Source organism: Haliotis asinina, chromosome 6 (assembly GCF_037392515.1).
Source record: "Haliotis asinina isolate JCU_RB_2024 chromosome 6, JCU_Hal_asi_v2, whole genome shotgun sequence".
Classification (NCBI taxonomy): Eukaryota; Metazoa; Mollusca; class Gastropoda; order Lepetellida; family Haliotidae; genus Haliotis; species Haliotis asinina.
The window spans coordinates 62,527,796-62,553,287 of NC_090285.1; the positions used below are offsets into that span (position 1 = coordinate 62,527,796).

A 25,492-nucleotide genomic window follows, 5' to 3' on the forward strand; every position below is an offset into this window, starting at 1 on the left:
GATTTGAAGATTGTGAGTTGGCAGCCAGTTGGAAAGTGTATGTGTGTGAGGTTGGTTGTTTTCCCTATATATTCAGCTGGTGTGAGTATTATGATTTTGTGTTATCTTGTGATTGAATTGTTTGTATATGTATTGAAGTTTAGCTTTCACCTTATAATATGTAATATGTGCCATATTATTGCTGAAGGTTGGAATGTGAAAGAATTGTGATTTATAATGAAAGCATTTAGAATGTTCCTAAGCTAGTATGATGGGGTAATAATGATGTTCAGACAACAGATATGTGTAAAGTACAGTGATAGTGTGGTATATTATGTACTGTAAAACAGCCGTGTAAACACATTTTGTATGTGTAAAACCCATATGTTGTGTATGTGTAAAGATACCATGTACATAGTGTGCTTCTTGTATTCAGTGTCCGGGGTAGGTGTTACACCCCGTAAGGCTGTCTCGCCGATCGTGAGAGATCGATATGTCGCCTGTGTATAGCTGAACTGACCTGGGTGTCTGGGGAGCGTGCCGTGCCCCGCCAGTAAGGCTGCACCGTTTGATCATTAGGGATCAAAGTGACATGCCAACCAAGTGTGTGAAGAGTAACACGCAGGGGAAGGACCCCTAATATACCACCGATATCATAAACTGTTTGAACCCCTACATATGGTGACAGAACAACAACATCGATTGTGATGGGAACAGTGAACCATAATAGACTGATTTGTGCTTTCAATGAATGGTTATTGTCGATTCCATCTTTAGTGTGAATAATATAAGTATATGATTTGTGCTGTATTTCTTTAAAGATATTTGTAGTGTTGTGATATTGTGAGTTGATGGGAGTGTTGGTATGACTGTATGTGTGTATATTTGAAGAGTGAAGTATGATGGGCATGCGTGAGGGTGCAGGGAAAGTGTACGAGGGTATTTTGATGAGGTGAGAATGCAGGTGTGAAGGCGAACCTAAATGGTTTCTTGTAAATAAGATAGATTTAGTTAATAAATGGCATTAACTTTTAAATCTGGGGTTTGGTTTTTACTCTAGTATGTGACATTTTGGTGGCAGCGGTGGGATGTAAAATCTTCCGTCACATCGTGAGTAAAAATTGTTTGGACCATAAGTGATAATGCTGTGGACTTGAGATATATCCAGCCTTTCTCGGCTTTCAACCATGTGTTGGCTCTCGGTTGGCTCTAAGGTGTTCGAGCCCCTGCGTTAACTTGGCAGTGAATTGTGAAGTAGTGTAATTTTTTTTTTTGCCAGGAAACGTAAATGATGGGTACATGGGAAGTCAGATTTTAGTGACAGTTTTGTTTTTACTTGGGACTGTGGGTTTGTTTGTTACCATGGACTTACAGAAAATTGCTGATTTTGGTGAAAGTTTAGGTTATACGGGAAAGGACTTACAGTTGTTTGTGAAAGAACAGATTGACATTCAGCTGGCGAAAGAGCAGGCAGAAAGAGAAAGAGAGGAGAGAGCGAATGCACGGGAAGCTAAAAAGTTTGAACAGGAGTTGGAGAAGGCTAAGTTGGAGAGAGAGAAAGAAAGGGAGAGAATGGAGGTAGAAAAGGCCAGAATAGAAGCAGAGAAAGAGAAAGTAAGACTACAGGTGGAGTTAGAGAAAGAAAAAGCTCAAATAGAAATGAAGGAAAGAGTAGAATTGGAGAAAATAAAGAAAGAAAATAGTATGAGTGAGGTTCCAGAAAATGGTACTCCTTCTCTCTCAGGTAAGCCTAAAATGCCTAAAATGCCTCCTTTTGAAGATCAGAAAGATAACATTGATGCCTATTTGCACAGATTTGAGCGTATAGCTAGGACGCAGGCGTGGCCAGAGTCTCAGTGGGCACCTTATCTGAGTACACTTCTGAAAGGTAAGGCGTTAGAAGTTTACTCCAGGTTAGATCAAAATGATGCTGAGAAATATGAAGAAGTGAAGGCAGCTCTGTTGAAGAGATATGATATGACTGAGGATGGATTCCATCAACGTTTCAGGACAGGTAAGATAGAAACAGGTGAGACATTTTCTCAGTTTGTGGTAAGAATCGAGAATTATTTCACCAGGTGGATAGAGTTAAGTAGCACGGAGAAGACTTTTGAGGGAGTAAAGGATCTCCTACTGAGGGAACAGATTCTTAATAGTACAGGGAGAGATTTGAGCATATTTCTGAGGGAAAGAACGCCTAAGACAGCCATGGAAATGGCTAAACTTGCTGAACAGTTTGTTGAAGCACGTGGCACAGGATGTAGCAAGTTTCAGAATCCTTTGTATAGCAAGAGTAACAAATATGTTCACCCAGATAGAAGTAAGGAGAAAGGTTATGAGGACAGTAGAAAAGTTAAGAACACAGATGACAAAAGAGAATCTAATAAATTTGTTCCTATAAATCAGAGGAAATGTTTTACTTGTGGTGAGGTAGGTCACATGGCGTCTCGATGTTCTAAACCTCACGCAAAAGGTATGAAGGTTGCTAGTATTTGCCAAGAGGACTCTGTCGGGATGGTACAGGATGGTTACATAAATGACGATCAAGGGGGTGCACATGTGGAGGAGAATAAGATCTCAGAGAATAATGTGGGGAAGGTAACTTCAGGCACAATGTGTGGGATGTGTGGAACAATGCCCATTTGTCAAGGTAAAGTGTTTGATCACACCGTGCAAGTGTTACGAGATACTGGTTGTAGTGGAGTTATTGTGAGGAAAGCTTTGGTGGATAAACAGCATTTTACCTCAGATACCCAGACGTGTGTCATGGCAGATAGTAGAGCAGTTGTAATCCCAGTAGCCTGGATTACCATTGACACTCCCTTTTACAGAGGTACTGTTAAAGCAGCGTGTCTTGAGACTCCTTTGTGTGATTTGATCTTGGGTAATATTCCTGGAGTTAGAGCCCCTGATAATCCCTTCCCAGAACTCACAGAACCAGTTTTAGCAGTAGAAACTAGAGGTCAGAAAAGAGTGAGAGAAGAAGGTAAAATCCCCATGAAAACCATGGAGTCAGTAGGTGTTTCTTTGAGTAGAAATGAGTTTATGGAAATGCAGAAGCAGGATGAGAGTTTGAAGAAAATGTGGAAATTGGCGGAAGAGAACAAGGTCAGAAACACTACTCAAGGTACATCTGGTTACTTCATTGATCATGGCTTGTTGTACAGAAGGCATGTTTCTGCTAAAGTCAATAACAGTAAACCAGTTGTACAAGCAGTTGTACCTATAAGTTTGAGAAGGGATGTTCTGAGAGTATCTCATGAGGCACTGATGGGTGGTCATATGGGTAGCAAGAAGACTTTGGATAGAGTGACCTCACAGTTTTACTGGCCTGGTGTACAGGGGGATGTTAGACGTTATTGCATATCCTGTGATATTTGTCACCGTACTACACCCAAGGGGAAGATCAGCAAAATCCCGTTAGGTACAATGCCATTGATTGAGACTCCTTTTGAGAGAGTAGCAGTGGATCTGATTTGCCCAATATACCCAGTTACAGATAGAGGCAATAGATATATTTTAACAGTTGTAGATTATGCAACTAGATATCCTGAAGCTGTAGCATTGCCTAGGATTGAGACCGAGTATGTGGCAGAAGCATTGTTGGAGATATTTTGTAGAGTTGGCGTCCCTAAGGAAATATTGACAGACATGGGTTCCCAATTTACCTCTGCGGTGATGAAAGAAGTTAGCCGCTTGTTATCATTGAAACAGTTGACCACTACACCATATCAACCCTTGTGTAATGGCCTAGTTGAGCGATTCAATGGCACTTTGAAAACCATGTTGAAAAGGCTAAGTACTGAGCGTCCTCAAGATTGGGATAGGTATATACCTGCACTTCTGTTTGCTTATAGAGAGGTACCTCAAGAGAGTTTAGGATTTGCTCCTTTTGACCTATTGTATGGCAGGAAAATTAGAGGTCCAGTACAAATTTTACGTGAATTGTGGACTAAAGACATTGCAAATAATGAGGTCAGGACTACTTATGAATATGTAGTAGATCTCCAAAACAGGATTGAAGATACCATGCGTTTAGCGCATCAAGAACTTAAGAAAGCTTCTGGAAGGTATCAGAAATATTACAATGCCAGGTCAAAAGATAGAAAGATGGTTCCAGGTGACAAGGTATTGGTATTGTTACCAACCAATCAGAACAAATTATTGCTACAGTGGAAAGGCCCATACATCATTGAGGAACGGTTTGGTATTGGCAATTATCGAGTGAGAGTCGGGGATAAGTTGAAAACTTACCATGCAAATTTATTAAAGAAGTACGTTGACAGGGAAATTGCTGTGAATACAATGATGTGTGATGTAAGTATTGCCAGCTTACAGTACGTAGGAGCAGGGTTAGTTGATGTTCAAGAACCAATGGACGAGGTTAGCTCAGGTTCAGAACAGTTGGATGTCATGACAATTCCTCTTACTGCTAAAGAAACATATTTGGACGTGGACATTTCTCCGGATTTGACACCAGAGCAGAAACAAGATGTGAGAGAGCTAGCTGCTGAATATCAAGATGTGCTCACAGATTTACCTGGTAGGACAGACTCTATAGAATACAAAATCAAGTTAACTTCTACTGAACCAATCAGGTCCAAGCCCTATCCTTTGCCCCATCATATGCGGGAGGTGGTTGCTAGAGAAGTAGAATCCATGTTAAGTATGGATGTGATAGAACCATCAGAGTCTCCTTATGCTGCTCCAGTAGTACTAATCAAAAAGTCTGACGAGAGTTACCGTTTCTGTACAGATTTCAGAAAGTTAAATCAGATATCAGTATTTCATCCGGAACCTATTCCATTGGCTGAGGCTGTATTCAGCAAGTTGAGTAAGTGCAAATATCTGACCAAAATTGATATTAGTAAAGCCTATTGGCAAATTCCCATGGAGGAAGGGAGCAAAAAGTACACTGCTTTTATCACCCCTGATGGGCTGTATCAATGGAAGGTTATGCCATTTGGGGTTGTGAATGCTCCAGCAGTTTTTTCGCGGTTGATGAGAAAAGTCCTAAAAGATATTCCCAATGTTGATAATTATATTGATGACATCATAGAAGGAACAGAGGACTGGGAGAATCACAAACATAGTCTCAGAATGGTGTTTGATCATCTTAGGCAGCATCATTTGACAGCGCGCCCTTCCAAGGTAAAGATAGGGTATACACATTTGGAATTCCTAGGTCACACTGTTGGGGAAGGTCAGTTAGCTCCAAAGCCACACAATTTAGACAAGATTCTGAATCTGGCCCGACCAGAGACGAAGAAACAGGTAAGAGCCCTGATAGGACTTACTGGTTATTATAGGAAGTTCATTCCTAACTTTGCAGCAATTGCAGCACCACTCACTGATTTGACAAAAAAAGGTAAGTCAAACAAAGTTGAATGGACCGAATCTCAAGAGAATGCTTTTCAGTCACTGAAGAAGTATTTGTCAACTTTTCCAATTTTACGGCTTCCAGATTTGCATAAACCATTCTTAGTACGCACAGATGCTTCTGATGTAGGGATAGGTGGAATATTGTTGCAGGAGCATGAGAATGAGAAATTTCCCATAATGTTTGTGAGTAGAAAGCTACTGAAAAGAGAGAAAGCTTACTCCACTATTGAGAAAGAGTGTTTAGCAATAGTGTGGGCAGTACAAAAGTTGACGAGATATTTGTATGGGAGGGAGTTTGTTTTAGAAACTGATCATCAGCCTCTTGTATGGATGAGTAAAGCTAAGCTGACGAACGGGCGAGTCATGAGGTGGGCCTTAGCTTTGCAACCATACCGATTCCTGATACGTGCGGTGAAAGGTTCTGAGAATGTTGGTGCTGACATGCTGAGTCGATGTCCACCATAAGCGATTTATGCCTTTTGAATTATGTTCACAAATGTACACTCTGTGATGTAGAGGCAGGCAACTGTACATAGTTCATGTGATCTTGTGAGTGTTATAACTGTTTCCTAAACAGTTATCTAAGGGGGGAGGTATTGTCAAGATCACAATTATTATAATGTATACAGTATAGGTTGAGTGTTTAAATGTGAAGGGTGATAAGTGTGGAGTGAGGACTTGTGAGCGAGGGCAGTGATGCAAGCGTTGAGCTATTGTTCGGATCTGAGGTGTGCAGTAGGAAAGACTATTGTATGTGGCTGGGTAGTAGGCTTGGGGTCAATCATGTAGCTTGGGGGGTATATAAGGTTTGATTTGAAGATTGTGAGTTGGCAGCCAGTTGGAAAGTGTATGTGTGTGAGGTTGGTTGTTTTCCCTATATATTCAGCTGGTGTGAGTATTATGATTTTGTGTTATCTTGTGATTGAATTGTTTGTATATGTATTGAAGTTTAGCTTTCACCTTATAATATGTAATATGTGCCATATTATTGCTGAAGGTTGGAATGTGAAAGAATTGTGATTTATAATGAAAGCATTTAGAATGTTCCTAAGCTAGTATGATGGGGTAATAATGATGTTCAGACAACAGTTATGTGTAAAGTACAGTGATAGTGTGGTATATTATGTACTGTAAAACAGCCGTGTAAACACATTTTGTATGTGTAAAACCCATATGTTGTGTATGTGTAAAGATACCATGTACATAGTGTGCTTCTTGTATTCAGTGTCCGGGGTAGGTGTTACACCCCGTAAGGCTGTCTCGCCGATCGTGAGAGATCGATATGTCGCCTGTGTATAGCTGAACTGACCTGGGTGTCTGGGGAGCGTGCCGTGCCCCGCCAGTAAGGCTGCACCGTTTGATCATTAGGGATCAAAGTGACATGCCAACCAAGTGTGTGAAGAGTAACACGCAGGGGAAGGACCCCTAATATACCACCGATATCATAAACTGTTTGAACCCCTACATATGGTGACAGAACAACAACATCGATTGTGATGGGAACAGTGAACCATAATAGACTGATTTGTGCTTTCAATGAATGGTTATTGTCGATTCCATCTTTAGTGTGAATAATATAAGTATATGATTTGTGCTGTATTTCTTTAAAGATATTTGTAGTGTTGTGATATTGTGAGTTGATGGGAGTGTTGGTATGACTGTATGTGTGTATATTTGAAGAGTGAAGTATGATGGGCATGCGTGAGGGTGCAGGGAAAGTGTACGAGGGTATTTTGATGAGGTGAGAATGCAGGTGTGAAGGCGAACCTAAATGGTTTCTTGTAAATAAGATAGATTTAGTTAATAAATGGCATTAACTTTTAAATCTGGGGTTTGGTTTTTACTCTAGTATGTGACAACCACGCTTTAGTTTTCTTTATCACTTACATGATAACGTGGTTAAAACGTATACCGAAACGTCGCTCTTACCATAATACAGATGTTTTTCATCCATATATTGCTATCATACCTTACTAAGCCAACTACTAAATGGGTCTCAAAGAACTCCATATATTTACTCATTAAAGTAGGTCGTGGCTTCAGTGAAGGTCTAGACAACTGTACTATTGCTTACTTCCGGGTTTGAACGCAAGGCAAAAGGATTGGTATATTGTTGTATTCTTGGAGCAGATCGCTTCTAATGCAATCACCAATTTGACAATAGACTGGGGGTTCTGAAAGAAGTGTTATAACCAACAACTTCACGGCTTAATCATGGCACAATGGCTTCTGATTCCTCAGTTCGATCTGTGGTTATATTCATGGGTGATTTAAGGTTGAGAATGCAATGGAAAGGGAATGTCGCAAGTTACCAGGAATGGTAAGTTATCATGACAGAAAGATTAATCTGTTGAGAAGGTTCGAGTCTCGTAATGAGCGATCCGGATTTTTCATGACAACTGCAAGGTAATCGGCCCACTGTTCAGACAAGTGAACGGTAAACGATCGTCAGTTAGGACAGATGAAGGTAATCAGTCGTCTGTTCCGACAACTGCAAGGTAAACAATCGTCAGTTAAGTCAACTGCAAGGTAGTCAGTCGTCTTTTACGACAGCTTCGAGGTAGCTGTCGTAAGTACGGACCTGTTACAGGTATTCAGTCGTCTATTCTGACTAATGAAAGGTAATCAGTCGTTTGTGCCGACAACTGCGAGGTAGTCAGTCGTATGTAATGACTGTTACATGTATTTAGTCGTGTGTTCCTACAGCTGCAAAGTAGTCAATCGTATGTACCGCCCTGTTACAGGTAATCAGTCATCTGTCCCAACAACTGCAAGATAGTCAGTCATATGTACGAACAAATACAAGGTAGTCAGTCGCATTCACTGACCTGTTACAGGTAATCAGCCGTCTGTTCTGAGAAATGCAAGGTAATCAGTCGTATGTACTGACCTGTTACAGGTAATCAGTCGTCTGTTCTGAGAAATGCAAGGTAATCAGTCGTATGTACTGACCTGTTACAGGTAATCGGTCGTCTGTTCTGAGAAATGCAAGGTAATCAGTCGTATGTACTGACCTGTTACAGGTAATCAGCCGTCTGTTCTGAGAAATGCAAGGTAATCAGTCGTATGTACTGACCTGTTACAGGTAATCGGTCGTCTGTTCTGAGAAATGCAAGGTAATCAGTCGTATGTACTGACCTGTTACAGGTAATCAGTCGTCTGTTCTGAGAAATGCAAGGTAATCAGTCGTATGTACTGACCTGTTACAGGTAATCAGCCGTCTGTTCTGAGAAATGCAAGGTAATCAGTCGTATGTACTGACCTGTTACAGGTAATCAGTCGTCTGTTCTGAGAAATGCAAGGTAATCAGTCGCCTGTTCCGACAACTGCGATGTAGTGCGCCGACCAGTAAAAGCTAATTATTCGTCTGTTCCTGGCAGTGGAAGGGATCAACCCGTCTGTTCAGAAAAAAAGTGGGGTCATAATAAAACGCTTGCAAGAAAGGACAGTAAAAGTACTAGATTATCAGAAAATGAGTTACAACTAGGTGAGATATATCTTTAAATGTAGGAAACTATTTGTGGACAATACAATGTGAAAATGGGTTATCGTTCGGCAACAACTGAATATAGATCGCCATACTTAGGACCATGGAACCTTTTAGTACTCTTGCTACCTGCATGGACCCCAGCTGGATTCATATAATCCCTACAGACGCTCGTGGTTGAGGCCGAATTTAGCCATAAATTACAATCACAAGACTACTACTTTTAAAGGAATCTGACAAGTTTAATTTTTCTTTAAACGGATCGGGACTAATGTCCCGATGACTTTTCTTTATGAAAGCCACGACTTGTCTCATGCACTGGAAAACCATTACATTGAAAACTGACAACTCGATATCCTATCATGTGCTAACGTTCTAACAATATGTATTGCAAATACCTAAAACCATAACCTTCTTTCTGCAACTTATGCTGAACTGGAATATAATTTCACATAATCTCCCAGTTGAGTACGGTCTCCAGACTGGCTTTGTCTGACAAAACAGACTGTATCGTTTTTGACTCATCCGCCGCTGGGGACTAACTGTTAAATAGCTCCCACTGTGAAACATTTTACTTCTGGTATTTCTACATCACAAACATGTTAAAATATCCATACATGTTCACATTTACACGCATCTTTGTATAATCAGTCTTAACAAATGTAAATGTCTGTCAAATGTATCAACAGAATATTCGGCCCGTTGCCGACAAATACTCACAAATAATGCTATCTGTTCTTATGTTATAAAAATGAATAATAATGTTGTGTTTGGTACCTTGGTCGTGTACCGTCTGGATGGTTTTATCGAGAAGAAAACTCCTAAATGAACGCACATTTGTGCCCGCTATTTCACTGTTTTATACTGTTATTCGTTGTAGTGTAGAAGCCTTGTGCTTCCTCTTTCTCGGCCAGGACGACCTGGATTTATGATGACATTGATCAAGGTTACAATCAAGCCGGTAGTCGTGATAACTTATATAATACGGTTGGGAGGCACTAGAGGTGACGGTGACGTCATATTTCAGTCAAGGACATGAGGTAGTGAATCAGAGGTAACAACCTTAGGAAGATTACGGCCGAGTACATTGCAGTTTTCAACGTTTGCCTGGTCTGGTGCATTGGTCAGGGCATGCCATGTGTGTTGTTGTCATGGTCAACACCTGAGTGTTACTGGAAAGAAGCAAGCTTGTGGATATACAATATACCTTTACACAACGTAGAGACAGACAGAAATATTTTATTAAAGTGTCACATGATATATTACAGGTAAAACAGGTTTTCAGTTGCTTAGGTAACATATATCATCCAACCATAACATTGGCTTACGAGACACTAACAGACTTAAAAAGAGTGTACAATGCATAATCTGGACGGATTGTGTTCATAGCATACATACACAGTATATAGGTAAAATATATTAACAATGTAACTGCCTCCTACGGAACATATCGTTAATATCACCAGCTAAAAGTTTAAGAACCGTGATTTCAGCAGTATTCATTACCAATATTAAGTTCAAATGATCACCATCATCTGGGCTAAAAGTAAATTAATTCATAAAATTACCTTTAAGATCATGGTAAAAGGCACAATTTCAAAGAAAATGAACTTCAGACTCTACGGAATCACAACATGGGCATAATCTTTGATTTAATGGTGTAGGGATAGGCTATAGCGTCCAGTTTCAATATCAAGAAGTAAGATACCAAAGCGAAATTTATTGAGATTACTTCGCCTATGTCAAGACATAACCTTACATACCGTTCTGGTCTACAATCTTTCCTTGGAAACCTGTAAGTGCGTAACTTGTTACCGTTAGCTTTGCCTGCGTCGTCACAAAGCTCAGAAAACCACTTTTCCTCATCTAATCTACCTAAACGATTATACTGACTAATATTTGGGAAATTATACCAGGGGTCGGCGATAGCTAAATAACAGCAACTGTCTACTCAATTTAACAAGGTTAAAAGCAAAAGAACCTTTTCGACTCATGGACCACTTAAACACCTCTGACATATGATACAACTTGACAAAACAGCGAAAACTCTCTAGTCGTTGTTTAATGAGACAGTCATGTCCTCCAACCAAATTCACCACGAACAGCACAGTTAGACGTGCTACGGTGTACACACACGAAGAAACGACTACAGGAGGTTACTCGCTACACAACGTAGGCGAGATATTAGCTGTTACAGTAACTGACTCAAAGGGTCGAAGCAGTTGTTTATCAGGCGTACCGAATTGGACGGTTGCACTGCGTGAGTCGTCCCATACATTGTACACGTGAACAGTATATCCCTGTTTCAGCATGTTATTCTTACACGGTCAAGGCTTTTACAACTTTCCAGGGGTCAGACTTGCCTGAAACCGTAAACATTATGCTGAACTAGTACCATATGGATCCAAAATTAGAATATACAAACCTCGGTTATCCAGACACCTTGCCTAACAGACCATATACATTATACATATGAAGTTGTTCGCTTATCCGTAAGCTATATTGTCTAAACGTGCTAACACCCGAAGGAATGGTGTAAATCCAGCTAAGGTCCATGCAGGAATCAAATGTACTGCAAGTACCTAGTATGGTGATCGACATTCAACTGCTGGCAATCTGTATCCTGTTTTTATATTGTGTCGTCTTGTACTAGTTTTATGTTCCCTTTTGTGATATCCTAGTTGTTCATATTGTCCTCGGCCGTTTATAATGTAAATGCATTTATGGTGAATTTAAAACTTGTTTTAGTCGGCTGAAATATCGCCGATATGTAATTCGTATTTTACTCGACCGCCGCCATATAGCTGGAATATTGCTGAGTGTGGCCGGTTATCTGTATCCGGAAGTAAATGTCGATAAGAAACACAGCATTAAGTCCACTTACCGAGCATCTACCTCTTTAGATGATGTTTGTTTAGTAATTCAAAACCCGTTGCTAACGTCCGTCATGCGAGTAAAATGTGATCGCACATACTGTTGATATAAAATGTTCATCGTTTATTTGAACTCACGCCTATTTCCATAATTTTATTTAAAAGATGTATTGATGTACTCTGGTTGTTTGTTTGATTGTGGCTATAAACGTGAATGGTATTGAATGTATAAGGAGAAGTATCGTGTCGTGCACGGGCGTCCGCGTGTGTGTGCGCGCGTACGTGCGTGCGTGCGTGCGTGTGTGTGTGTGTGTAGGGGTATGGGTGTGGACTGGTGGCGTGGGTATGCTATATTTCTGCGTGAAAATGTCAGTGTACATACATCCCCATTCTTGTACAACAATAAGTCGGACAATCTCAGTTACAGCATTTAGGCATTATATGATGAGTTTGATAAACGAATGCAACTACACTTTCACCCACAACCTCATTTTGTCACCAGGGACTGACAACTGTAACCCTCCGAGTCACCTGTTCTAGGCTAGATTTGTTCGCTCATTTCTGAGACGGGGCAGCTCGACATTGACTGCAGACGGCCTTGAACAGGGGCAGGCTTGCTACTGATATGCACAGACAATTTATTTTAGGCAAGGTTTTTTAGTTTGCACGTAGGTGTCCTCAGATCTGGACCTTTTTAAGGTTCACAATGTTTATCACAGAGTAAAGTCCATTAGAGTTTGATGTAAACATCAGAGCTGCTGTATGACTTTTGTTTATGACCTTGGCTTATCAACACAGCTCTTTTACCTCAGTGTAAACTGACGTGTGTAACACAGAGCTCGCCGTCTACTGTACACAGTAGGAACCACACAACGATTGTGTAAGTTTTACCCTGAACTTTTCATGAGTGTTTTAACGTGTGCCATAACGCAGAATTGCTGAAATTATTGATGTGTGTGATGTTTGTGCCTAACATTGATATATGTAACATAGATTTGAGCGTGTATTCATTTGAGAGTGTTTGTATACACATATGCAATTTATATAGAAAGGTAACAATAAAAAACCCATAAGTCCTGCATCAGCTTGCCCTTGCGCCAGCGAATCAGTCCACACAACAAGGTCAGGGTAGGAATCTTGACATGGATTATTATCTTTGAATCTCACACCGAAATCTACAACCACACTATCTGATCGAGCATGCATCTCCCATTTAGTCTCCATAGGTCCATGTTTGACTGTCACAAGCAACGTTCCACATCATCGAGGAAACAAAATCACAGGCGTTACCTTTACGTCATTTGTTCCTTTTGATCATATACGGGCTTACGTGGTCCCATTCTGACAATGTTATTAGAACATGACAACGGAGATAAAGAGTGGTTTTAGATTTCCATTCAGGTATGAACCGATCTTGAAGTGTTTTACAGGTCTGATTCATTCTTTCTTGAAAAGCAAAAACAATGTTCCAGCTGTAAATGGGAATATGTTTGTTATACCGATCGTCTATTGTAAGATACGTTTTTTAACTCTCAGACATAAACGTGTTTCAGAACAGTATAAAAGATCATGGCCTTTTCAACGACGTCTCTGTTCCTTGTCGTGAATGTTGCGGTCCTCGCCATCGTATTCAGATTCTTCGCTGTACCTGAGGACGACAAAGGAGTTCTTTCCCCCGACCTGAGAACATCTTATGACTACATCATAGGTAGAATTCATATTTTCAAGAATGTCTGAAACATATTGTCAAATGACTACTATATTGAACACCAACATTTGAATTGTTATTGACTTACTGTATTATTGACTAGTAGTTGTAGAATAATATTATATTAACATTGTCTTATGTACGATGATGACTCAGTAGCAATTTTGTGACAGTTTTTATGTTAAGCAATTCAGTGTACTATTAGTGCCACAGTGATATATTATATCAATGTATCCGTAAGACTTGTGTCACTTGTGTATTTGTTTTTTTGTATGCCTTTTTATGTTCAGGTTGTAGCCTTTTCCAATCATATTGATAAGCTTCTCATCCAATTACCGGATATAACGAGATATAAATTACCATATATAATTCATAGTATCATGTATTGTTGATCTTACAACAAGGGTGTCGTAAATGTGGACGGCCTGACCTGGACAATTTATAAAACGCAACTGTTTTCATGTTTAATTTTTTCTACATATTATTTGTTAAGCTGAGACAAATTGTTGTTGCCATGTTCCAGCTTCACGATCCTGTTTTGTTTGACTTTTTATCTTGGTACACCAAACAAAAAACAAAAAACCAAAAAAAACCCCCAAAACAGACACACACAAAAAAAGAATAAAAAACTAGGCAAAATCGGCAATAAATGCATCACTATCTTCAGGAAACAAAATATGAAAAATACCTTTTGTGTGTTTGAGATAAGCAGACGTCCTCTAGAATCAAATGTAAATAATGAAGTTCATAAATATGGAATATGAAACTACAGTGGCTTGTTAAAGTGAGTTTCGTATGCTGATAATTCAGAACCAGCGTTGTAAGAAAGGTATATCTTGCGTTGACGGATCAGCACAATTAGGTGATAAGTGTGGCAATATGCATGTCGATGATGAATTTCATTTACTTGTGGCTTGTACTTGCTATAATCAGTAGAATTAAATTCATTCTAAATATTGTCATCACTATCCTTCTCGGGGAAAACTACAACTTATATCTTCAACAAATATTGATATTTTGAAGGAATTCGAATTGAATTTTATGTGTTACATAAATTGAATTATAATTCCTAGTACGATACAACTATTTCTATATGTTTTATCGTTGAATCTATCAGAATTTACCTTTTAGCAGTAAGCATTCCACACAGAAATTTGTATTTCAACTAAGCTTGTAATCAGTGCATCCAGTACTGAATAAAGAGTTGCCACCTTTTAGGTGCAGGTGAAGAGATTTATCTCACCTTTGTACTTGACTTAGTGTAAGCCTGTCTGTGCACAGGACTCGATGGCTGTGGGTTTTTTTTAGTCATACTGATATATGAATAGTTCCTTTACCATATATATTATTCTGTTGTATTCATCTTACATCCAGGTCTGTTGGGCCGGTAGCTATTTTGTATCGGTTTTTTGTTACGCCACTCAGTGTACGATGAATGCCTCATCTCTGTGCTTTATCAGTGTAAGTAATTTACATCACCTTTCAGGCTCACGTGATCAGATTTGTCTCACCTACGTATCTCCTTTATGACAGCTTGTTTATGTACAGGGTTTTCTGAATATAATCCATTTTTAATCATGTTGATATGTGGTTCATCCCACTGCCACAGGTACACCATATTATTTTGTTGTGTTGATCTTTCAACCTGGTGTGTTGATTAAGTCATATTTTCAACTAGTCCTATGTATCCTTACCAATCTGATAGCAATTTCTATTTTATACACGTTTTCACTTTCTTGTTTGTCTCTAAATTCCATATCAATTTATCTTTTCTCAATACTCATACGTTGATCTATGTACCAAACCAGCCTCCGTTAACTGTAACAGCCTAAAACAGAAACGGAAAGACAGTATGTACATGTGGAGGAAAAGAAATTGCTCAGTAATCTATCTTTCGAATATTCACATTTCCCATTATTTTCAATTGATTATAAGAAATGGATGGGACCTACAAAATATTATCGCACCTTTTACATTCAATGCAAGGGAGGTTGCTATTTTATTTAATAACACTATCGAATTTCACATCCAAAAATTTTAAAAAGACAATCAAGGTAATTTTATAATTGCTGACACTACTGTTGATGGTTTAAAATTGAGTGAGTGAGTTGCACAATTGGGAACCGATGACAAGTGTCAACCAAGTCAGCGAGCCTGACCACCCGATCCCGTTAGTCGCCTCTTACGACAAGCATAGTCACATTTTATGGTAAGCATGGGTTGCTGAAGGCCTATTCTACCCCGGGACCTTCACGGGTCGGTATAAAATTGACTCTAGCCAGTAAAACATTGTATTATGTAGTTCAATTATGGCTTTAATGATCAAAGGAATCTGCAAATTCCTTTTTGTGTATAAGAAATCTAATTTATTTCACAGTTGGGGCTGGGTCTGCAGGATCTGTTCTGGCGTCTCGTCTGTCCGAGAATGGTAACGTTAATGTGCTGCTGCTTGAGGCTGGCGGCGATGACAGAAATCAAGAGACACTGGACACTCCTCTGTTCCTAACGTCGAACCAGAAATCAAAATTTGACTGGGCCTACATGACAGAACCCCAGCAACATGCCCATTCAGGACTGATAGAAAAGGCAAGGTCAACAAATAAGTTTGTGGTAGAATACATCTCAACGTTGCCCTATTTCTGTGAAGGCCGACGGCGCAGTTTTCATTAAATCGTGTGTCCAGGAATTCACATGCACATACAGCTATGGTCATGCATATCACTGACTTTGGAACATTTGTAACTGCACATGCGCATTTTAGTTTGTGTGATTCGTGACTCTGTGTAACCTATTTTCTAGTTTCGTGGTGTACATGCTACTTCTCCCAGCATTTAAAAAAATATTTTCTCTAAAGTTGTATGATCAAAGCTGCAACAGTCAAGACGTCATTACGGCTTTAAACATATTTAAGGTGCTAGATATAACATAAAAGGGCATCTCCATATTTGACGCATTCTTTACAGACATTGTCCGATGCAATTTCACGTGTTGACCACGTGTTTCTGTGTTTGGTGTAAGTAAAACTTGACTAGCATAGGTGTTTTGTGAGGTATGCCACGGGTAGGACACTGCACACACAAGGTTTGGCAGACATATGGAATCAGAGACTTTCGTAGACTTATGCAATACATAGCTAGGATCCTACAGGCACATTCTGGTTGTGATTGAGATTTCTTTGTAAACGTGAAAGTCTTTTCTTCTGTTTTTCATTTTAATTTCAAGCACAGATTGTATTCCTGTTCTGTGAATGCTTACATGGTGATCCTTTCACATGGTCAACATGGCAAGAGAAAATTGTGGATTGTTAACAAAATGAAATATATATTTAAGTTAGTATTTCTGAAGACTGAAATGTTTGCTTTCAGAGGGGAGCGTGGCCACGCGGTAAAGTCTTGGGAGGAAGCAGTCAGTTAAATTATATGCAGTATATCAGAGGTCACCCCCTTGACTACGATAGTTGGGCAGCCAAAGGAGGTGAAGGATGGAGTTACCAAGACGTTCTCCCGTACTTCAAAAAGTCGGAAGACATACAAATTGAGAGATTTAAACAATCAGGTAATTTGAAAACATTTATAATACAAATTACAAATCCCGCGTGTTAATATTACAACAACGTACCACTATCGAGCATCTTATATTTCAAAAGGAAACTGTAACAATTTACGTTCACGGAATGTCACAATGTATCCGCGCACAGGAGGCCCAAAGAAACACAGGCCGTAGATTGCCACGCTACACAGCGTATCTGCTTTATGTATGTAGAAAATATATAATCGCAAACTTGTATTTAAAGAGTGAATATTGTCCAATTGTAGTGCCCTTGTTGGGTTTTACTTTTACACATGAGTAATTGTTTGTGTAATTCGGGCTATCATTGGCAGTGTGTTAAAGACGCTTGCAATGTAGATAGTAACGTGACGGTTAGGAATTATCCTTTTCAAGAATATCATGGTCACGGTGGTCCGCTGGTTGTGACTGAAGTGAACGCATTTCCGATCGCTGACTACTTCGTCAAGGCAGGGACTGAACTCGGGTACAAAGAAACAGACTTCAATGGAGAAAACCAGGAAGGCAAGTGTATGAAGTGTATGATGCGGTGTACGTGACGATTGTCTGTGTCTGCATAGTTGTCTTGTCTTATCGTCAGTTTCCGGATGTCCTCACCGAACTGTTTGTGTGGTTGTGCGTCTGTCTACCTATAGCTCTGCGTGCCAGTCTCTCAGTTCTTGCTGTTCTGTGTTTGAGACAGTTTGTGTGTTTGGAATATTGTGTTCCTTTTAACCACGAAGGGTCTAAATTCGTAAATACATTTAAAGGGCTTGGTTACCGTGGTTTGTATGCATTCCGAAAGATGTAACAGGAGCGCGTCTTTATGTTACGCTGTTGTTTGTCTTTTTCTTACTTCTAATCATACTTCATGATATTTTTGGCACACAAGTATTTATCCTGAGGTAAACCTGGATAAGATTTATCTCCCCTTATCAAATATAATTCTTGTGTGCTGTTTAAATGGATATAATGCTGATATACTCTTGTAACATATTTTTTCTTAATTTTGAATATTAGTCTATATACAAATTCAGTTTATAAAGAAGTCTTTTCTCATTGATGAATCAATATTTTGCTTTTAAATTCATTTTTTTAAATCTAATATAATGTTTCAAATCCTACATACTGCCTTGATAACTGATTTTACTACTTTACTGAAGTAACTTTATAAAAGCACATCTCGAATAATAAAAGGAAACAATTTACTTTTAAGAAAACTTTTATTTACTTTTTAGAGACGGTGCCACAAGGGGGTGCCTTTTGTCAAACAAATGCCGTGGTGACTTGCTATTTTGATCACATAATTAGATTCGGAACACTGGTTTCTAAAAAATGATACCATATTTAGCAATTTCTTGACATTTTGATATTTTGAACGTTGTTTTGAAATGTTTTGAACAACCCTCTAACACAACTACTGGTAACAACATAAGCATTACAACTGCAGAAACTCATTCATGATTTGCTGTTAATTCTTCTTTGCTTTCTTTGCTTTCTTTGCTTTCTTAGACCAGTGGTCAGCCACCCACTGTGATACACTACAAAGGTCAGTGTGACGTTTTTCAGGATTTAGCAGATCGCAGGTTTCAATCGGGAATGGTGAACGAATGAGTGTTTCCAAGAGGTTCCTGTGGCCAGTGATAGACAGGCCGAATTTGCACGTTCTGGTCAACAGTCACGTCACAAAGGTAGTGTTTGTCTGTTCATTCATTCATTCATTCATACATTTTTGACTCGCTGAGTGCAATCCGGAACCAGCCAGTGTCTACTTTTACCTGCTCAGCGCATGCGAACGAATTCATTCGCTCTTTGCTCCCACCGGATAAAAATAAACCAATGATTTTTATCATTCAACCGAGTTTAGGAAATAGGCAAAAGGTAATCCGCAATTACAAACAGAACTTGTCAAATAATACCCTATGTTGTTACAGGTGATGATTGAAAATAAAAAGGCTGTTGGTGTTGAGTACGTCAGAGATGGCCGCTTCTACAGAGTTAGAGCATCAGGGGAGGTAATCCTGTCAGGCGGTGCAATTGGGTCAGCACAGCTGCTGTTGTTGTCAGGGATAGGACCAAAGAAACATTTGGAAGAGATGAAGGTGAGAGTAATATGCATCAGTAATTCTGACTCATTGAATCCATATAAATATTGTTAATTCAAGAGCATAACCAGTGATCAGAAGAATACCATTTGACATAATAGGTCAATAGCTGTTTAAGTTATTCGAATGGACCTTTGAAGATAAGTGATGACTCAAGACGTTCATGAAAAGGGCACGTGAATCTGGTCAAGCTCTCAAGGTAATATCTGTCACAGTAATTAAATAACGTTGAGTATTTTTGGAACTTAGAGATAGAGCACATTTAAAGAAACTGTAACCTTATATAGCCTGATACCGTTTTCTGACACAGCAGAGGTGGTAGAAAAGTGACATTATCTTGCTTATGATTTGAAAATAATGAAATTTCACAGACATGATCATTACTGTAGTGTCTTAATCACATATGGTGCGACATCTGTGTATTGTCTAGGCTCGTCAAACACAAATGGTGCAAACGTAATCATGATATTCGGGGCACATTCCAAATAAAAGTGAGAAAACCTGTTCCTTATTCAAACGAAAGCTGCTAAAAACAGAGTGAATACGCGATTCCGACTGTTTTGTGAACCTCTGGATGTTAAACACTGTCTAATGGTGATGATCCCACTTAATGAACAATGGATGTTAAAGCCACTGATAGTGATAGTCATGAGGTGGAGGGAATGGGACAAAGACAGTCAAATCAGTAGTCCAGAGCGTTAGTCAGGTATGTATGCTGTCGGTTAAATGCAGGACTCTGAGGGTACGCGTTCAAGTTCGGGGAAGGACTAAACCCAAAACGTACATGTACCAGAATCTGTATTCGCTGAGAATGTGTAATCAGACATGTCATGAGTTACGTTTCATCACTTTATGAACGGCATTGTCTGTTCATATCCCAGATCATGGTAAATTGCTGTCTCCTGAAAATTTGGGAACAGGCTCACAAACACTTTCTACCGACACTGCTACCCGCTCGGCCAACCGTGAAGATCCGGGTTAGAATTGGTCTTCAGCAACCCCTGTTTGTCATAAGAGGCAACTAACGGAATCGGGTTGTCAGGCGCGATGGCTTGGTTAAAACATGTCATCATGTCCCAGTTGTGTTGGTCGATGGTCATGCTGTTGATCACTGGATTATCCATGATTTGAATATCCCATAATTTCAAAAATAATGTACTTCGAGTCTCATGCTGAGGAGTCGCAGTGTCTTGATTATGCTGTGGTTAGAAAAGGTGACATCTTTGTTTTGTACTTGAGGAGTTATATATGGCGCTTGACAGGGTGCTGAATGTCAGTTAATTTTTCGAATGAGTGAAGATTAAGGCAGTCTGACAAGTTGGCACCAATCGACGCCAGTTAACTTCTGGATTCCCTTGTTCGGGTTCACCTTTGTTATCTCTAAATGTTTGTTGTATCCAAATATGCATCTGCTACAGCCCTGCTTCCCAGTTGCATCTACCCGATGAAGTGTTGCCACTTTTCCTACAGTGTATTTGCAGTAGAAGCGTGCCCATCAGTGTCACTTTAAACAAAACCTAAATCCAATGAAGTGAAATTATGATTGCGAGTCATCACAACTGAATATCTAAACCTCGGAATTTTGTTCAAGTTAGTATAAAAGTTGTTTAGCAAACAATCACAGATTCATATCGCTATTATTGGTTTGTATTACAAGGGGGTAAGCTCAGTAGTTGGAACAGTGAAACGAATGCACGTGCGGTACGTAATGAGCGTTATCTTAGACACCAACCCTGCTGGTTCTATGATCGTTGTATAATGTTTTATAATGTATTGTCTTCTTTCATTAAATTTTTTTAGTTTTATGTGCTAGTTATATATTCATATCTCAGTTTATATGCTAGTTATATACCTGTATTCGTATCTCGTGTTTTTACTGTCCTTTGATGACAGGGTTTTACATTCTCAATTTATTGATTTTGGTATTGATATAAATTGAATTGTTCTCATCACGATATGGCTGCGATAATGCCGATATGACGTTAAATCTTAACTCACTCACTCACTATGATCGTTTGTTACACTACATCAGAGAGTATGGTTATGACTTTGGGGACATGAATTTCGCTATACGTTTGCTTTCATGTTTTGAATTGGAGAAAGAGTGGACTGAGTCACATAAAAGCTGATACTACTCCTAAATGGTTTTGGAAGCATCGTACGATGCAAATGGGATGCGATGGCCTGTGTCAACCAAGTCAGTGACAGTGACACCGATCCCGCGAGGGAGGGAGTTTAGTTTTAATCCGCACTCAGCTATACTCCAACTATTCGGCGACGGTCTGTAAATAATCGAGTCTGAACTAGATAATACAGTGATCAACAGCATGATCATCAACCTGCGCAACTGGGAATTGATAACATGTATGAACCAAGTCCTCGAGCCTGACCACCAGATCCCGTTAGTTGCCACTTACGACAAGCATGGGTCACTGATGATCAATTCTAATGACGATCTATGGGTCTCTAACTACTACGAGTCATTGGTCAAGGTGCGAGTGAGGTTTCCACTAAACCTCCACTAAACAAGAGTTTCCACTCTTGGTATGTGTTTGAGAAAGGGTTGTACCACAGCTGAGGAGAGACATGTTCACCTTTTCGCGAAGACTTGATATCACCACTATTGTTTGATTGTGACTAACATGAACTCTTGTTAATGGTACGGTCGGAATCTTACACTCTTTCTGAAACACTCTTCATACAATTATGGAAATAGTACTGTTATGTTTAATAAATATTGTCTTTGATTTACAGATACCAGTTATTGCAAATCTCCCAGTTGGTGAAAACTTGCAGGACCACATGTGTCTCCCAATGGTGTCAACAATCCAGAAGCCTCTTTCCCTCACAGAAAAGAAAAAGGAATCATTCCTTAGTTTACTCGAATATTATGCATTCAGATCAGGTATGTACGTTTTCTTTAACGGGACAATTGAAGGATAGTGCACATCACCAAGTAAACCATTAAATAGACCATTTCCAAACAAAGACATATAGGGATGTTTACACGTTATAGAGTCAAACAGTTTTCATGTTCACAAACGTAATTCCATTATTTAAAACGCCTCTGCATCCTTCGCCATTAGTTAAAGTAGGACAGTCCCACGACTTTGTCAACAGACATCTAAAAGGCACAGTGTGAACTTAAAACCAGTTTCTAAAAGCTTGTCAGCATGAGAAAATAGCTTTATGTAAAAATTGTGATCTAAACAGTTTTGTCCTCTACACAATATTGCCCCCATCATCACGTGTACGGACTATGGGCACAACTCGGATCCTTGAGATGGGCCACATGCTCTCATTAAGATTTCGGGCAGAAGTGAGGTCAGACACAAAACGGCATAAATAGCGTTCTTCGGTTCCTTCCTTGTGAAATGAATGAAATTTTAAATAATTCCTTTCCATCCTGGCATACTTTAAGATGGAGTGTTGGCTGTAAGTTTGCTTAACTACTGAGTTGTGTGTGTCAAAAGCATGGATCTTCTTCATCAACAATTCGACCACAATCTCATTGGAAATAGCGGCATTTTGTTTTATCAACCGGGAGACTTAAGCATCTGTTGGTTCCATGTGCGTCATCGGTAATTGCCTTTTAAAGAAAGAATAAACTTCTGTTTTGTACTCTTTTAGCCATTACATATGGAAAGCTTGTGGTTAGTCTTAAATGGAAAACCAAATTCATTCTTAAAAAACCCACGAAAACCAACAACTTGTGGTTAATTACTAACGCGCGACTACACGTTCCTAAATGTCGTCTGCTTTTCTCTCGCCGCTAACGAAACCACAGACAGGTTACGTAACTCTGTCGCCAGAGCACTGCAGCTGACCCCATTCGTGACCAACTCGTGTTATTCCGGGACAAGCCGAATAGTGACTCGTGCCCTCTTGAAGGATTTTATATTGGCGTCATATTGCTTCAAACAGGAACGATAAATCTATCGATTCTAATAGTACTTAATATCACCGGAGTGCTCGTTCATTGTATTGCTGTTTTCGGTTTTGCTTCCAAAATAATTTCAATTATATTTCTAAATAGGTTTGTTAAATCACAAATGGGAATTGTTTTATTGAATATGGAAAGTAAAATGTACTTTATAGAAAAAACTCAAAAAGCTACATTAACTACCAAAGCAGAAACTCCAAAATGCCTTTAAAATATTTCTCAGACCGGATATTCTTGTAACCTTGCGGGCATACCTGAAGTGGAATTTTAACTGAATCCAGACTAAAGTAATCTCTGAGATGTGAAAAATATGCCCAGTGTTGAAGATTACGGTTGATTAGTTACACAGACTATAATATTGTTTTGAAACTCCAAGCAATTTATACTTACCGTTCCTAAAACTGTTGAGAGCGCACGTACAATCACCACAGCAAAACCGCAAGATCGTCGGAACAAACACTCAAATGAGAGCCTTTATGTCAACAAACGCGTGTGCGTGTATTTGAGTCTGTCACCGTCAATCGCATGATACTTATAAAAAAAATTCAATTTTGTTACCTACATTCTCAGTACTTTGTATATGACGATACATATTTCTCTATTTCTATTTTTTTTTTTAAAAAAAATCGTAACTTAATGCCATGAACGCTTTAAGTAGTCGGGATTATTATCATCAAAGCACAGCATTCATTGCGTTCTGATTGGTTTCTCATATTTTTGCACTTAACAAGCATCGAGTAGGGAACGAGTCTTCTTCTGTTTTCATCGAGTTAAAAAATTACTATACTAGTTGTAGTAAGTGATTGATGACAAAAGGAGTTTGCAAGACACAACTTGTCACATAATGAATTCTTCCTCGGAAACGAGGCTGTCGTCGAAGTGACAATACTATTGTACGTAGTATTATATTGACACCTATCTCGTTTCCAAAAGTGAAGTTGTCATGTTATAAACTATGTCACGCAAAATCCTGCTGTCCTTCAAATATATATTTTAGTACCAGTAGAAAGTAGTTTTGATTTTGTAACTCGGTGAAAAGAAACCTAAATAGCATATATTCTCAGACGGGCTAATGTTTGCGACAGCACGGCGCCATTTTGTAAAATCGTGGTATCACGGGCTGAAGTTAGGTCGAAAATCAGAAAGATAATGGTGTGTTTTCATCAAGTTGGAAAATCAAAATAATTTACTCTCGGAAATGTACATGAAGTCTACATACCTCACATAATTCTGCATGCCTCAGATGACAGAAGCGCCCCTCTGATTGGTTGAAATTCCGCTCGCGGGAGATAGTTGTGCTCTGTTGTCGAACAGGTCCATTTAAGGAAATTATATATCGAAATGAATAGTTTTAATGACGGGGTTTCATTTATCATAATGTCATTTAATGATTTACGTATGTAATTTATGTATGTTCTTGTCAAATGACCACAACACCAAGTATCCCTGGGCAGAAGAAGAGTGACATCACTAGCAAATGAATAATGTTTTCTTTGGCGGTTGCGGACAAACAAGCTGCGAAATAGGAAGTCCATCATGAAAAGTAATAAAATTACTCATCAATAAGATGTCAGTTCATCAATATACCTGAGGGTATATTTCAGTCTCAGGAAATGTGTTTGCTAGTTAGAGAAGAAATTCCTAGTCTTATGGTCAAAAGCATTAATTCATCAAGGAGAGACACATGCTACAAATCAGGTCAAGCAAAAGTATATTCATTCTTGGTACACTTCAGACTACCTTTGACCTTTTCCAAAGTCGAGCTGAAGGAGCGTCTACTCTTAGAATGAATGGTCAGGGCTTCAGTTTGGTCAAAACGGTAACTCTAGTTGTTACCCAACCTGATTGTCATTGTTTAGGGATGAAACAAGGACAGGTGGGGTCGTCGTCCATATACTGTTTATGAACAAGGTGAAACTGCGATGTGGTATCTCGACATGGGGTACTGAGATACATATACACAAAATGTACAGTCAGTTCCATTCCATTCTTTACACTGTGGCACACTTTCCGTAGCAGGTAGGGCTTAATGGTGCATCAAACTATCAAGTGATTGCAACTATTGAGTCTCCCGATGGCAATTAATTGATAGAAGAAGCGAAAAACTGTCGATAGTATGTGTGACAGTCGATAGCTTAGTAACTGGCTTCTGCTGATAAATGCGCAGAGCAAAATAAATGAAGTAACAGATTCGTTCACTTTGGAGTTACTTGTCCCTCTTAAAACTCAAACAAACTTGATCGGGGTTTCACGTTTCTTGTCAGTTATTACTTCAGTTTACTTTGAACGATAGTACTTCAGCTTGTGCCTATTTCATTTGAACTATAGCGTTACCGTTAATAATGTGCCGTGACAAAAGGTATAGGAAATCCTCTCTGAACCAGCACCAATAATATATTGAGCTAAACAATTAGCAGGTTACAACGATTCACAATAGAAGATTTTAGTACAATGCAACTGAGTGAAATC

At 39.2% G+C, this 25,492-nt stretch overlaps 2 protein-coding genes across 4 annotated transcripts in view; both read left to right on the plus strand.

Annotated features, from left to right (window-relative positions):
* LOC137287997 (uncharacterized) lies at positions 1 to 9,780 on the plus strand. The gene is made up of 4 exons (XM_067820358.1): positions 1 to 81; positions 416 to 3,438; positions 4,153 to 5,253; positions 9,763 to 9,780. The coding sequence occupies exons 2-4, from the start codon at positions 1,279 to 1,281 to the stop codon at positions 9,778 to 9,780; spliced, it is 3,279 nt and encodes a 1,092-aa protein (XP_067676459.1). The 5' UTR covers positions 1 to 81; positions 416 to 1,278.
* The window catches only part of LOC137287741 (alcohol dehydrogenase [acceptor]-like), a 19,434-nt gene continuing 3,409 nt past the window's right edge, over positions 9,468 to 25,492 (plus strand). The window contains exons 1-9 of one of the 3 annotated variants that reach the window (XM_067820128.1): positions 9,468 to 11,108; positions 12,224 to 12,601; positions 13,275 to 13,429; positions 15,807 to 16,015; positions 16,795 to 16,984; positions 17,372 to 17,500; positions 18,545 to 18,666; positions 18,910 to 19,077; positions 21,835 to 21,985. In XM_067820128.1, coding sequence (XP_067676229.1) covers positions 13,291 to 13,429; positions 15,807 to 16,015; positions 16,795 to 16,984; positions 17,372 to 17,500; positions 18,545 to 18,666; positions 18,910 to 19,077; positions 21,835 to 21,985 — 1,108 coding nt within the window. In that variant the 5' untranslated portion in view covers positions 9,468 to 11,108; positions 12,224 to 12,601; positions 13,275 to 13,290. Of the gene's footprint in view, positions 12,602 to 12,744; positions 13,123 to 13,274; positions 13,430 to 15,806; positions 16,016 to 16,794; positions 16,985 to 17,371; positions 17,501 to 18,544; positions 18,667 to 18,909; positions 19,078 to 21,834; positions 21,986 to 25,492 lie in introns of those variants that run through there. The other 2 variants (XM_067820129.1, XM_067820130.1) reach the window with 2 other exon arrangements.

Bases quoted from the DNA above. Each gene is read 5' to 3' on its own strand.
- LOC137287997 (XM_067820358.1), top strand. From the start codon at position 1,279: ATGGGAAGTCAGATTTTAGTGACAGTTTTGTTTTTACTTGGGACTGTG. The intron at 3,439-4,152 runs GTAGCAGTGGAT...TTATTGCTACAG, and splicing joins TTGAGACTCCTTTTGAGAGA to TGGAAAGGCCCATACATCAT.